This window comes from Mycteria americana, chromosome 8 (genome assembly GCF_035582795.1).
Source record: "Mycteria americana isolate JAX WOST 10 ecotype Jacksonville Zoo and Gardens chromosome 8, USCA_MyAme_1.0, whole genome shotgun sequence".
Classification (NCBI taxonomy): Eukaryota; Metazoa; Chordata; class Aves; order Ciconiiformes; family Ciconiidae; genus Mycteria; species Mycteria americana.
Window position 1 is genome coordinate 13,975,456 of NC_134372.1, and position 14,576 is coordinate 13,990,031.

At 39.5% G+C, this 14,576-nt stretch overlaps 1 protein-coding gene across 3 annotated transcripts in view; it reads right to left on the reverse strand.

Annotated features, from left to right (window-relative positions):
- Window positions 1-2,922: 2,922 nt before the first annotated feature.
- PWWP2A (PWWP domain containing 2A) overlaps window positions 2,923-14,576 on the reverse strand; it is a 31,873-nt gene continuing 20,219 nt past the window's right edge. For 2 of the 3 annotated variants that reach the window (XM_075509887.1, XM_075509889.1), the window contains exon 3: window positions 2,923-5,652. Coding sequence is in view for 1 of the 3 variants with exons in the window: in XM_075509889.1 (XP_075366004.1) it covers window positions 5,639-5,652 (14 nt within the window). In the remaining 2 variants the exon portion in view is untranslated. Of the gene's footprint in view, window positions 5,653-8,954; window positions 8,972-14,576 lie in introns of those variants that run through there. The other variant, XM_075509888.1, reaches the window with a different exon arrangement.

The following is a 14,576-nucleotide window of genomic DNA, read 5'->3' on the forward strand; positions in this document are numbered from 1 at the left end:
TTTAATATTTAATGACCAAGACAACCACATTTGGAAATTCCAGTCCCTAAGCTCTTAAGATGCGGAGCTCTTAGCTGCAAATCTGGATTTCAAAATTAGAACTACCCCTCCTGGGCTTTGAATATTTACCCCAAATTCAGAACACCCCAAAAAACGTCCAGAGGGGTGTCCAGCCTGCCCAGTGTGGTGTGCCCACAGCTTGTGCTCCAAACCCAGCAAGAGAGTAAAAACAAAGACCACAGAAACACTCAAGGGAAAAGCAAAAGCAGAATCACAAAACCAGGCTACAGAACGCGAATAAAAACCAGCTGCCAGCACTGTATGAACCAGCAAACAATGTGATCCTTTTCCTACTGCCACCCAGCACATGCTGAAGCTCACCACGCACTGCCTTCGGAAAGCCCTGACTCCACCCGCCCTCCCTGCACAAAGAGGCAGAACAACAAATCCACCTATGAAGACTTGAGCAAGGACAAGTGAGCAAGAGAAAAAAAATGACAAGTGAGCAGCAGTTGTACCAAGGCCATATGCACATTGGCGTGTTTCTGCCCCGGCAGTTGCTTACTCGCTAGTACTGCTGCGTTGTGCTGCTGACAGTCTCTTTGCATGCTCATTAGCATTTGGCAATTTGAGCATTGCTTTACCTTCGATTGAGCAAAGGGATGAGCTGCTTTTCAAAACGGCTTAAGTTCTCTGCTGCACTACGGGTGCTCCTCACAACGCACAACCACACCTCACGTGTTGGAGAATCCTTCCAGCCTGGTGGCATTCCCAACCTTCCAGAAAGTACAAAAGCATGAGAAGGACCTCGCCATGCAAATCTCAGCAGCCCCTTACACTCTTAGCAGCCTTGGAGGATACTGTCAGTCGGGGAGATTAGCCCAGGGAGCACAAAGGTAATGCGAGAGTATCCCTTGTGTGATTTCCTCAACCGCAGATGAGGCTTCAGGCAGGTGACCGTTTGCATCCTCCCACTGCACTCCTCACCACATAACGCTTAAAAATGAGTATGTGACAGTGTCTGAATTTCCTACATCATCTCTCTGTTATGGATCTACCCGATTCCCTTAAGAAATCTGCCCATTGGTCTCGCCCTAAAAGAAATCTTATTTCTCTGTACTGATCCCTCACGTTTTAGCTGGCAAGCTATCACAAAACCCTCCTGTGCCAGGAGCTGCACGGAGCAGCTGCTCTGTGCACTTTTGCCCTCATTAAGTATCACCCTTCTGATGCTTCAGGGCAGCAGTAAACACTATTACCGAGCAGCATTGTGTAGGACTGGCTTCATCACTGAAGGTTGGGTTACTTTTATACTTTTGTCACCGAACTACTGGAGTGAAGATTAATCAGTGGAGTAATTGCAGAACTCTGAAATCTGTCTGGCTAACCTCTCTTGTGGGCTTCACAGTCACGCAGCAAATCCAGCAGACTCCCACAGCCAGACGCTACCAACACAATGTCACAAAGGAAAAGCCATTAGTGAGCAATTACATTTCAGCAGGATTTCCCCTCTCCCCACGGCCTAATGAGGATAACCAATTCAAGAAGAACTGCGGCAAGGATGAATGAATAAAGACAGAAAGAGGATGGGAGTTCCTGTAATCCAGACAGAATAAGAAACAACCCTGTGAAGGAAAAAAAAACCCCACATATGTTGGAGCTCTGCTCCAAGCAACAGACAGATGTGGACGTTTGCTCACAGTTACAGGAGGCACTAACTGGTTTCAAAAGCATCACAGAGGCCCAGGGCCAAGACAACAGTCGCTACAGACAGTGTACATGCACACAATCCCTTCACTCCAGAAGTTAATTCAATTTTTCGGAAAGAATTCTGACTATTGACAACAGGTTACTGCAACAAAACACCTTACTTACAAAAGGGTTAGTACCTCTGTATCACCCACTACTTCCTGGCATACTGTGTGCCATAAAAAAAAAAAAGCTTCCTTATAATAAGAACTTCCTAGAAATCAAGTTTACCTGAGCAGCTTATTTTTTGTTTAACCTTGGAGCTCAACTAAAATTAGATATCTTTTCTTTACAGTAATAAAAATGCAAGAGGAAAAAATCTATGTAAATGCTACCTTCTATTTAATGGGAGAGTGCAACTCTACAGATTCTGCCATTTGAAGAAATACTTGCCACTGTGGCCCTCCTTTGACCGCGGTGCCGGCAACAGAGAGCGCCAGTATAGGAGTTAGTTGTTACAGCACAACCTGCTCCCCCTCCTGTAGGGCACCAGAGCAAGATAACGCAACTCAGTGCAAGGCATTTCTTCCCTAAATGGAGAAATACCCAATTACACTTACCTGCAATGGACAGACTTGTCTGAAACTGTTAGTATTGCAGTAAAAACCAGCCAAAGGAAAGATCAGCAGGCAGCGCACAGGTATTCAAGGGCCCAGCGCTTTTTCTGTTTCAGCTGCTTGGTGCCTTGCTGCCGCTGCGATGGCACGGACCTCGCAGTGAGATTTGCTCGCAGTGAGATTCGCTCTTCCCAGCGGAGCTGGGGGAGCCCTGAGCTCGCCCCCAGCTCTGCAGCTCGCTCAGCCCTCACCAACTGCACGGGAATCACTTCTGCAAGGGGCGGCAACCTCTTCCCATGACATCCACCTTCCTCCTTTAACTGGGACTTAGCGTGTCTCAGTTGCAGCCATGGAACAGAGCCACCACGGCTTCTTTGTATCTGTCTCTACAATGTACACAGAATCTTTTCTTGCTAATTATACAAGGAAAAGCTTTTTCCTATTGCTTGTGGGAAGCATCCGGTTGGTTGAGCATGACTTGGTACCTTTTAGCCACTGTGGTGAAAGGTAAGGTTGGATAGACTTGCCCAGGTGATAGACTTCCAGCAGTGGACTAGTAACCTCAACTTAATCTTTTGTTTAATTCAGAAAAAAAAGTTAACATAAATCAAAGGCTTTTGGGTCAAGGACTGATAAAACAAGGAAGTTATGACATCAAAATATTATTCAACATTATTTCCCTTTAAAAGAGCACTGAAAAAAATCAAGGCTTTATTTGAATAAATGTTACACAACATTCTTTATCATTTACTTCTCAGCAAACCTTAAAGGGTGAATCATATTTTCCTCATTCAAGTCTACAAAATGAAAGAGGCATAGTGACCATTCAATATACAGACAAGAAGGTAGCATGGAGCAAAGCTTAAATATTAAGCAACTAAAGCAAAAAAGTGAAAAGCAATACATTACTGTAATTCTCTATCATTAGAATATCCCTGACAATTTCATTTCAAAATGAAAATCTGGTTTCAAACAAAATGGCTGCAATACTTTCTGTGAAAACAAACGCAAATACAGTTAGCTACCTTGTCTATTTTTATGCTATTTGCTTATATACCCATATTCTCCAATGCAGAGACCTGCATCTCTCAATTGTATTTTTTATATTTCAGCTGCTGTGCACAAGTGCTCACAAAGGTGAGGAAATAAGAGCACTGGTTAAGAGTCAGATGTCACACAGGCAGGCACTACTGGCTTCTACTTACAACATCAATCAGTTTTCAATCCAATGTGCAATAACCCTGCTATTACAGTCCTGGGCCTTTTTCCTGAGCAGAAACTGTTTTGTGCCATGTTGTTTGGTGGCTTCTTTTTTGTGTGTGTGGATAAAAATGTAATTTATTAGGCCAAGACCCTCATTCATTGTCAATACAATCGGGGTTCGGTCTGCGGACGTGAAAGGCTAGCACATACATGACATCAAATCGCTTCCCCTTTCCTCAAATCGGATGTCTTAATTTTTCTAATTTGTAGTCAAATCTCAGGCCATGAACAGGATCAGACTGCTGATCCTCTTCAACTGGTGAAAAGGAAAAGCACCGTAGAAGAAACATTAATCTCAAAGTAAAAAAAAATATTAGTAGTTTATTATGCAAAATGGTACAATTTGAACCTACTGTACAGCATTATACAGCTATTTTTTTAAGGAGTAGGCAGTAAGTATTCAATTTCTGGCTTTATACTCAGAATTTACCTCTGAAAAATAGAAACTGAACCAACACAAAGCATGAACTGCCTCAGCATGTGTGTATCACTGATACACCTATCCTGGATTTGGATGCCTGTCTCAGCCTCTCACTTCCCCCTTCTCCGATTGTTTAACAAGTATCAACCTGGTGCCAATATCAAAACCAAACTGAGTTGTCCTAACTTCAAATTCTATGTGATTAATTCAGGCTCCATACACGAAGGCTGTGAAGCTGCCTTTGTGCTGATACAGATGCCTCTCAGAAAGGTATCTCTTTATTTAAGTGATCTAGACAAAGACACTCTATTTTCTCCAATCGAATCAGGATATTAGTAAGGAGGAGAAGAGTTTACTACAAGTCTTTTCACTTCTATAGAAACAAAAATTTGTCTTTTAGTAGATTATGTGCACATTTTCATTTCTTCAAAACAAATAATTATTTTCCCAGGTTATATAATAAATCCCCTGCTAAGAACTTTGTCAAAAATGATATTGCTGAGAAAGTGTGCACACAATGTCAAATAATTAGTGACAAATAAATTAATATTTAATAACTCAATATTTCAGCAGCGTGTCCAGCATTCACAAGCTCCACTGAAATAAGTCTTACCAAACACCTTTGGGGGAGGGGAATAAAATGGATAAAACCCACTGGGTTTCTTTTTTTGATTTACAACTATTCAAAGTCGTCAATGCAACTCAGATCAACAACCATCAGAAACACTAATAAAACCTTTGCTCTACTAGTTACCTATCTGAAAGATATTTATGTCAAAAGGAAAAATTAATCCATGATTTGAAATAGAAATGCCATTCCATTTAATCACTCTCCATTCATGATTCCCATCTCGTTATAGTATTATAAGCAAAACACTGTTCTCTGCGTTGTAGCCCTTTTTAATGTTATTCCACAATCCTCAATTCCCTAAGTGTTACAATAGCATAAATAAAATGCAACCATATTCACACAGAAGGAGCTTTCCCATAATACAGAGATACATGGAGTTTGTGGTCACTGTCCTTTTCCATCACCTCTATGGGAAATATTGGTCTCATATAGCAGGACTGTTCATATTTTACAATACAATTGGTTTTGGACATGCTTTTGATCACAGATCACAGCTCTGCTAACACCTGCACTAAATACTAACTAAGCCTCATAGAATGGAAAATTGCAATGCTAAAGTTAAGAATTAAAATAAAAGTTCAAAAGTTACAGTCAACTTCCCAGGCAATTGGCTCCATCACTGGCACCTATCAAAACATACAAACGTGACTGTCACATTACAAAAAAACCCAGTTATTTGCAGTGATTCTTCATACTAATAATTCAAGTGGTTCCTTGCATGTAAGTGTCATATAGTCTTTAATAATTTCATGCGTCATTTATTGCAAAAAAGTTTTATAAAATATTTCCTAACATCTTTTTAAATTTTAAAGAAAATGTACATTAGGTACAGATGCCCTAACAGGGTGCAAGGGGGACCTTTAACATATTTACCCCCTTTCCCCTTCAAAAAATGTTTACTACTTGGTGAAGATATCAGAGGAAAAATAGGACAATTCAGTCTCAGATTTCTTTCAGTCCTGATGAGCTGGTGCTCTTCGTGGCAGTGTAGTGAGGTTCCATAAAAACAGCAGTTGACTAGTGTCTCTGAGCTGAAAAGGGGAGAGAAAGGGAAAATGGTTAAATGTCTTCCAGTATACATTGCAAAAGTAGGTAAGCAAAATCTCAGGTGGCCAGAAAAGTTACCAGTTCACCTGCTTTGTGCATTGTGTGCAGAAGGCAAAAAAAAAAAAATATATTTACATTATCACAAGACATACACAAGTGAACAAAGTCCTCAGTTGACTGGAGTTTTAAGAGAAGCTACTGTACCAATCTATGTTATATCTCACCCCGTTTCAGCATCCAGAGAGAATTTCAATTTTTAAAGACGTTTAAAGATAGACAACAAAGGAGGGAGATGAATCTACCAAGTCTATACGATGATTTGTAGTTCACAATACAAAGATAAATCTGACACTATAATGCCATTCCAAATGCAAGACCTAAGTGTGCACGGGAGCACTGAATTATAAAGCTGCTAATCATGTTTCTTTTCCATTACTGCTTGTGTTTTCCCATTTGCTCCACAGAACTAGAAAAAAATGATGATAAAGCAGATCGAAGCAGCCCAAGTAATATCTACTGCATGAGACCACTACCAGTCAGTAACCATTTAAGGCAGTGCAGAATCTGTGCAGCCTGCACTGACCTGCCTCTTGCATAGTGTGGAGAAAACGTTGCTCTAGAATAAGCCCAGTTGGAGGAGACCTCTGGAGATCATCTGCTCCAACCCCTTTGCTCAAAAAACACACAGGAAAACAAAAAAGGTTCCAGCAGGACCAGGACAGTCTTGTTGATTCCTTTTACCATTCTGTTGAGCTTTTGACTGCTAGGATTATTTGAGAGGTACATACACATTTTCCAGTACTGACAACAGCATTGTGAATAACACAACTGAATTTAAAAAAAGAGACTCATAGCATGGGCAGGAAAATCCTAAAGTTCTTTCTAAACAGACAACTCTTCTGAATAGTATCCAGAAGAAATATTTAAAAAATGAGAAGTAGGAGAGAAGAATTTGTGAAAACAGTCCTATCACAAGAGGAAGAACAGAAGACAAAGGGAATAACTATGGAGTTTCTCAATTGCTCAGTTGCTCACTGTGCCACAAAAGGACAACATTAACCACAGAAAAATAATTCATTTTATATCCTATACAATACAGTAGAATTAAAATAGGAATGAAATTTTGGGAAAGTTGAAATGGAAGCAATGAGGACTAATTATGAAATTTAACAGATCCAGGCAAAGATGCACTGAACTGCTATATGCTGACAGTAGACTAGCAGGCATTCATTCCAATACCCAATAGGTCCTCATTTGGGTATGAGAGTCAGAATTGATATATAATGAAACCTATTTTTGCTATGGTCCACTCCAAGATGCACGAGATAAACCTGCAGAGCCTCTGCAAAGAGAAGGTGCTAGACAAAGTTCCACTGTATTCAATAGTACTTACTGTTGGTGCAGGTAACTAAACACCACAGTATTCCAGGCTGCAAAACAACCAGTACTGGGTATTAAAGCATACAACCAATCAGAAATTCCCCAAAATAAGATTAATATTAAATAAGCATCATGTATTCATGAAGTCTTGCAAAGAGAAGCTTTTATAGTATGTCAGAGAACCAGGCTCTACTCAGAAATATCAAAAAGCCCATAAAAAGTTGGATGACAGTTCAGCCAGTATGTCCCCAACACCCACACTTCCATATTCAAGCCTCAGTGACACTATTACTAGCTAGCAAACTTCTGTGATCTACAAAGGAATAAACAAGACAAGAATTTGGTTCAGTTCTATGAGCATGTATACAATGAGCATGTATACAACTACTACTAGGTCTAAGGAAACAACCAGTTCACTTTAACACGGGTGTTCCCTCATTCTGATGGCAGGCAGTTTTACTTTTCATACCCCATCTACCAACTTAGCAATCCATGCAGTTGCAGTGATTTTCAGAATCAATACTTGGCAAAGTCTGTTCATTACAAACCTGGCACTCGTGCTCCTGTGCAAGTCAGTTCCTACAGCTCTCTTTTACTCTTCGATTCTTACCGTTGAGAGATTCCAGAATGCCCTTAGCAAGCACCAGGAGCTTTGCTTCTCCCACTGATGTTTACACACCATCCCTAGTGACTCCAGAAACATTACTAGTCTTATCCTCTATTATAGTCCAGTCTTCTGTTTTACCAGCAGCAAATCTCAGTTTATAAAAACTGAAACCCAATGCATATTGAATATCTAATCCCAGACCTAATGCAACAATATAGTACTGGATCAAACTTTTTAATGCTAATAAAGTAAGAATCATGACTTCTTCATGTAAATCAAGCTCCCTTTACAGGAACTGTATTGTTCTCCTCACTGCCCTATTTCTTTTCCATGTCAAAAAAAGATACAAGACATGCATACATCCATAACAGATCTAAGCAGTAAATACATATTCAGGCTAGAATTCCCAATAATGTTCAGTATCTGCTTGGCTTTAAACATGTGCTTTAAATTTCCTTATGGACTTAGGCACACACTGGAAGTTAAGCACACTTGTTAAGTGTTACTCCCTCAGATCAGGGCTTTGGAAAGAAAAAAAAAAAACACACCACCAAAAACAAACAACAACACACCACCACCACCCCCCCCCCCCCGAAGAAAACAAACTTCATTTCCTAGAAGAGTGGCTCCCTAACTCTGGTCCATATGTCATCTGTGAGTTTCTCACAGATTTTCCTGCTCATGTTTTCCATTCTTTTCCTTGTTTTAGGTACTGAACTTCTTTAAAAAGACTAAAATGTTACTAAATTCTTTCCTGATTTTACTTTTACGCATCAGCAAAGGCAGGAAGCCATGTCTACAATCACAAGCAGCAGATGAACTGCCCACAAGGTAGATCCTACTAAGATGTGATCCACATAGTAAAAGTATTTGAGGATTGCTGGTTTAGGAGACAAAAAAAATATATATTTTTTTTAACCTGTAGATTATACCTGTCAAGTTATTTAATCTGATCATGTCACGGAAACTTCAAGAAGCAAGCCTAAAGACAAATTTAGCGTAGATCTTTTCAATAAAATATGTATCAATCCTGACGTAAGGTTAGCTCAGGGAGAACAGCTGTATCTGAAGTGTTCAAATAGAAGAGGGAAATAAAATAACAGGTAGCTCATTACCTCTGTCCTAACCTGCTTTGCATATGATTAGTTGATAACATAGTACACCCTTCACTTAAGGCAGGGCTTAAACCAGACAGACCTGCCAATTTCACTGATAACTTCAGTGCCCCCAATCTGAATCCACAGTGGTCTGTCAGACACTGTAAGGGAGCAGCAGGACTCGTCAGTCTGATGTAAAATGCTGCCATTTGTTGAGACCTATGGTAGAAAAAATCCAGTTAACAGGAGTAAAGAACTGACTATGGTTTAGAAAACAATTAACCTCCTTGCCTGCCTGCATTCTTACTGGATGTACTACTTCTGCTTTCCAGACAACAGCATACCATGAAAAGATGTTAAAAATTCACAGAAAAATCAGATACTAACTTTTTTTGAGCTTAAACTGGACTTTACCAGCAGAGTTAAAGGGAAATTACACATCATTTAGCAAAAAAACTAGCAGACAGCAAAGGCAGGAGTATATGAGATTAGGCTCTTCAGATATAGAGACTGAAAAATAAAGCCACACACGTGCAGTCACATATCTTATTCTCCTTGTACTGTGGAGGACCATTTCTTACCCTGCGGATTTCCCTGGTGCGAACCACACGGGGCAGGGACTGGCGACCCAGAGAACAAAAGGTACAAAGAGCAGGGTTGCCGCAAAGGATGAAGTGTTCCTGGGTCCTCACAGACAGTGACACTTGCAAGCCACCTGCGTCGGCTCAATATCCATGTCATTAAATTCTCCAACCCTCATGAATGGAGCAAGTTGTCTGTTTTATCAATCATTCAGTGAGTTCATTCACTTCATCGTGTAATCCACAATTTGTAGGTCAGTGATAGCAAAGCCTAATCCTGAGGGTACGGCTCTCCAGTGATGTACAGTATGCTCACAGCAGTCTGGACTCTGTTTTGAAGCAGTTTCCTTCAACTGCTGGAGACTACGGAGTCATAAAAATTACCACCAGTAATAAATGTAAGCATGTGTGTTAGGATAAGCACTGATGTGGCTTATGGCCTTTCACCACTGATGTCGTGAACGTCTGCCTCACTCAACCGCATTTTACACAGCCGCTTTCCCAGGAGTCATCACTATACTGTGGATTCTGATATTTTTTTGCTGTGAAAATTTTCACAATCCTGTGTATTCACTAACGTCCAAAGAGAAGCATTGCCTTTGAAAGTACTTCCTTTTCTCTACAAAGGAAAAGCAGAAAGACAACAGGCAGCCATCAAGAGGAAGAAAAGGCAGCCTAGAAGGATAAGGAAAGTAAAAATAGCAGTATCTCCCATCACACACTGTGAAAGAAAAGATACATACCTCTTAAAGTAGAGAGCCCAAATTTAAAATTACAGTAACATATATGCCACTTCTTTAGGGGACTAATACTTTGTTTATATGCAAAACTATGTAACAGAAGAGAGTACATGTTATTTTACTGCTACAGATTCAAATTGTAACTATTTAGGAAGAGTTAAAATAGGCTTCTCTTCCAGATAATGAATTACTAAAAAGCAAGCAGAACTGTTGCATTCCTCAGCAGCTCAAGACAATCTTCAAAAACAGGGCCTCAACTACAAGGAAAACCAAGAGCAGTAACACATTTTTCAGTTTACATGCCTAATTCCCTGAAATATATAACACAGTATCAAGAATTTCTAAAACCCAGCCAAACACAGCTTTTTCATATAAATGTATCAGAAGATATTAGGTTCCTAAATCCCTCAACACTTGAAAAATCTCAAGGAAAGATTTCCACCACCCCACCCCCCCAAAAATAATCAAATATTGCTAATGTGATATTCCAACCAAAAAATATTCAATGCTCAAAACCCTCAGCTATGATTTTTAACAGCAACTTGTGGAGAGAAAAAAAATCTGGTTTTGTTTTTGGTATTTTTTTTGTTTGGTAGCTTTGGTTTTGTTATGTTCCCTAGCAAAAATACAGGAAAACAGGTTTGCTTTTTTCCTTTTTTTTTGGGAGCAAAGGTAGAGGGGGACCTATTTTTAGTACTAAGCCTTCTCTCTCCTATTTTTCTTGAAGGACTCAGGAATCAGGAGTGATTTGGGAGCTTTCACAAACACACTCCCAATGTCTTTCATGACATCCAAGTTAAATGAGCATCATGAAACCAGTAAAAGTAACCTGATATTAGTTTCCTTCTCCTACTGCTCAGACTTCAGCCACTTGTTATTATAACACCTAGCAAACACATTTCTTGGTATCTTTACCAAAACAAAAAAAAGTTTGTGTGTCAGACTCAAAATCTCTGCCTACTAAATAAAGACTACAGATGGCCAAAAGAACACAACTTTGTCGTCAGTCACCTTCCAATTGAGGTTCCACACGTGTCACCAACAGGACAGTAAAAATAACTTGACCATTCCTAGTACTAGCAAATGTAAGGACATGTTCCTTACCACATTCATCTGCATTCCTGTATGAAGTACTAACTGATTTTAGGGCTGATTTTAGTGGTGATGTCTTAGAAAAGCTGACACAATACGCCCCTTACTAAAATCAGTATCAAGCTGACTTAAGAACCAGATCACATGAAACAGTCCACAATTATTTATGAAATGCCATTCATACAGATACCTATGTGTCAACTGAAACATTTAATAGAGTCATACAGAGCAGCTTGAGGTTCTAACCCTAACTAAACTTCCCTGAAAAATCCAGTTTTTATGGATTTAGTTCCTTTTCACCAGAGCTACTAATTACCAAAACTAGCACCACATGCTTTAAAATTCTGAACCACTGCAGAAGTACAATTGAACATCAGTGTTTCCTAAAGCCAAACAAAAATCCTAAATGTTGCTAAATAAAAAATGATGCAAAATTAGCATTTAAGTAAATATTTGCTTGGAACTGTATCTGCCTACTTTACTGACAAAGCAAGTACCCTCTTCCCCTTTATGCACCTGTTAAAAACAGGCAAGGACAATTCGGTCACCAGAATTATGCTGAGTTTCTGTTACAGCATCTTTTAGTGATGGTAACAAGCTAGTGAGAACACAGCTTGCCTTCCAAATTACAGATTCATAGCACATGGCTGGCACGTATAAGAATATTTCTTATTCATATTGCATATTTGACATCAAAACCATTAGTAAGCAAACATGAAAACTGACCTAGATCTATTAAAAAAAACCCAAAACAAAACCAACCCAAACAACCTAATTTAGAGTTGACAAATGATGTCATCCAAACATGATTTTGCATAGAAGAGGCTCCTGGCAGGAGATGCAGTGCAGTTTTACTACATGTGAAAGCTAAGACTGTTGTTAGAAGGGCATACTTCTGTTATACCAAGCGTGATTCCTGCATGACTGTGAATGGGACACATGAGGCAGAATCGTTCATTATATGCATATTTCTACACAGATTCTGTTTTTCCAAAATCAGAATTGTTAATAACAAAATTACAGAAAACAGAGCCATGACAGGGTCAGGATAGATCACCTATTCTATCCCATACCCAAATGCATGATGAATTTAACACACTCCTGACAGAGGTTAGCCTAATCTATTGTTTTTACAAACCTGTAATTACGAAAAATATGCAACTCTCCAAACACCACCCAGGGTTTCACTATAACAACTGGAGTAAGTATTGTGGTGCCTAATCTTAACTCCTTGTCTTATAATTTTAAATATTACTTCTTGTCCTAATTGCAGCTAAAGAGAAACGTGTTTCCCCTTTGCCTCTGCACCTATCCTGCAGGTATTTGCAGACCTCGAATATCCTCAGTTCCAACAGTCCTTTCTTCCTTCTCTGGACTGAGGAATAAAATCATTGGCATAGAAACTGCATTACAGTTGTTCAAAATATTCATGGTCCTGATTTTGAAAATAACTGCTCAAACACGTAGCTCAAATAAATCCCACAGATCCATTTGTCTTCACATACTGAATGAGCAAATCCCGAATTTAAACTTGTAACAGGGGATCCCGATTTGTTCCCTGCGCCAACTTATACCTGCAGCATGTGTTGTTAACATTATCCCCTCGGACCATGGGTAGGAAGGTAGAGAAGATCAAAGACTATACATCTCCATCGGCACAAGCACAGGAAATCACAGGTTTCAGCCCTGCGTGTACAGAAACTATCTAGGAAGGTTATGCAGGCATGCAAAACCATCCCTTACTCCCATTTGTCTCCCTATTGGATGTGCAAGGTGGCTCAGGTTTTCCAAGGTATAAAAGCCCTGGTCTTATCAATTACATTCATTTTCCATGCTGCTGCTTATCCTACTTCACGTCAAGAACATTGATTGCTTTTTCTTGGGGAAAAAAAAAATGGAGCCATGGATCTGAGTTCCCTCCAACAATCAGTACCTGGCACTAAGCCTGGCAGTGCTGCCCCAGGGAGAGTTATCCCCAACTGCCGAATCTGGTAGCAACAACAAAACGGTGCAGGGAAAAAGCATGATAGCAAGCCAGTCACCAAATCACCGTCTCCACAGCCATGCCTGGGAAACGCTGTTTTGCCTTGTGTTCACAGAAGGGCAGTTGTGTCACAGTTTAATTTAAGAAAAAATGCCATAAATTAATCTAAATTACAATCTGGATTGGTATACACATCCCAGGTATTACAGAAGAAAGACTAAAATGAATGAGTGAATCATAGGAAACTATAAGCTGCTATTAGGGTCTAACAATTAAAAAACCAATAATCAGAGATATTTCTGACTTAGGGAAGAATCACTGCTGTTTGAGATGAGTTTTGTAAAACCCCATCTAAATTACCATAAACAGTTCTTGCCACTGATGTCAGAGAAAGGTGAGTTCAAACTAGAACAGGTGCATAGAAATGCCAGTAAGATGAGGAGGGAATAGAAAAGCCATCTTACAAGGGGATCTTGTTCTATCTAGTTAAATGGCCACACTCTATAAATACACTAACAGGATGACACCATAGGAGGGAACTATTTAAACTAAAATATGAAGTTGTCACAAAGAACAGTAGTTGAGGTATTTTAAATGTTGAATAGGAACTTGCCATCATAATTGTTAAGGACATGTACAAAAACAGAGGTTCTTCCCATTACAGATTAAGAATAATGTGAAGCTGAATACTTACATCCACATCTCACAAACTTGGGTCTAATGGATCTTTAGATAGCTTGACAGCTACTACAAAAGTTTTCAATGCTACAGGCCCCTACCTGTCCTGGTGTTAAACATGGATGATCTCTGATCACTACAGTCATGTCAGAAGATGCTTTAAGGAAGTTAGTTATGCAAAACCTCTGTTGTTATTGATACTTTATTTTATTTATAGGGAGAACTTTACTATATTATTGCAAGTATAGCATGTCTATATCCCCAAAAGGTATGCTACTATATCTTATCCTAAAAAAAGACACACACAACTTAATGTAAGCACAGCTTAAACCAACAAAATCCTGTAGCAAGTCATTCCATTTCCACAAGCGTGAAGTAGATCCTAGTTGAAGTTCAAACAGTTGACTGTGGGACAATGCCATACGTTTCACCAAAATTCTCCTACAAGCTCTCTAAAATAGGAGCGCACTACTCCCTTCTGCTGAACTTGCAGAGCAACATATTATTCTCCAACAGCCAACTCATAGTTCTCCTTCCAGTATCACATCTAGCTCAACACACCAAGTTCCTCTCTTTTCCTTCAGGTTGGTTCCCTATGACCTTTCTATTTATACCCTTAAAAAGTAAACTGAAAATAAGAACGGAAAGCACCTCAGCCTTTAACCACTATAAACTCTGTACTGTAAGATCACTTTCAAGTTTGTTTTTAAACAGTATACCTATACTTTCACCAAATGGCTTATGACACA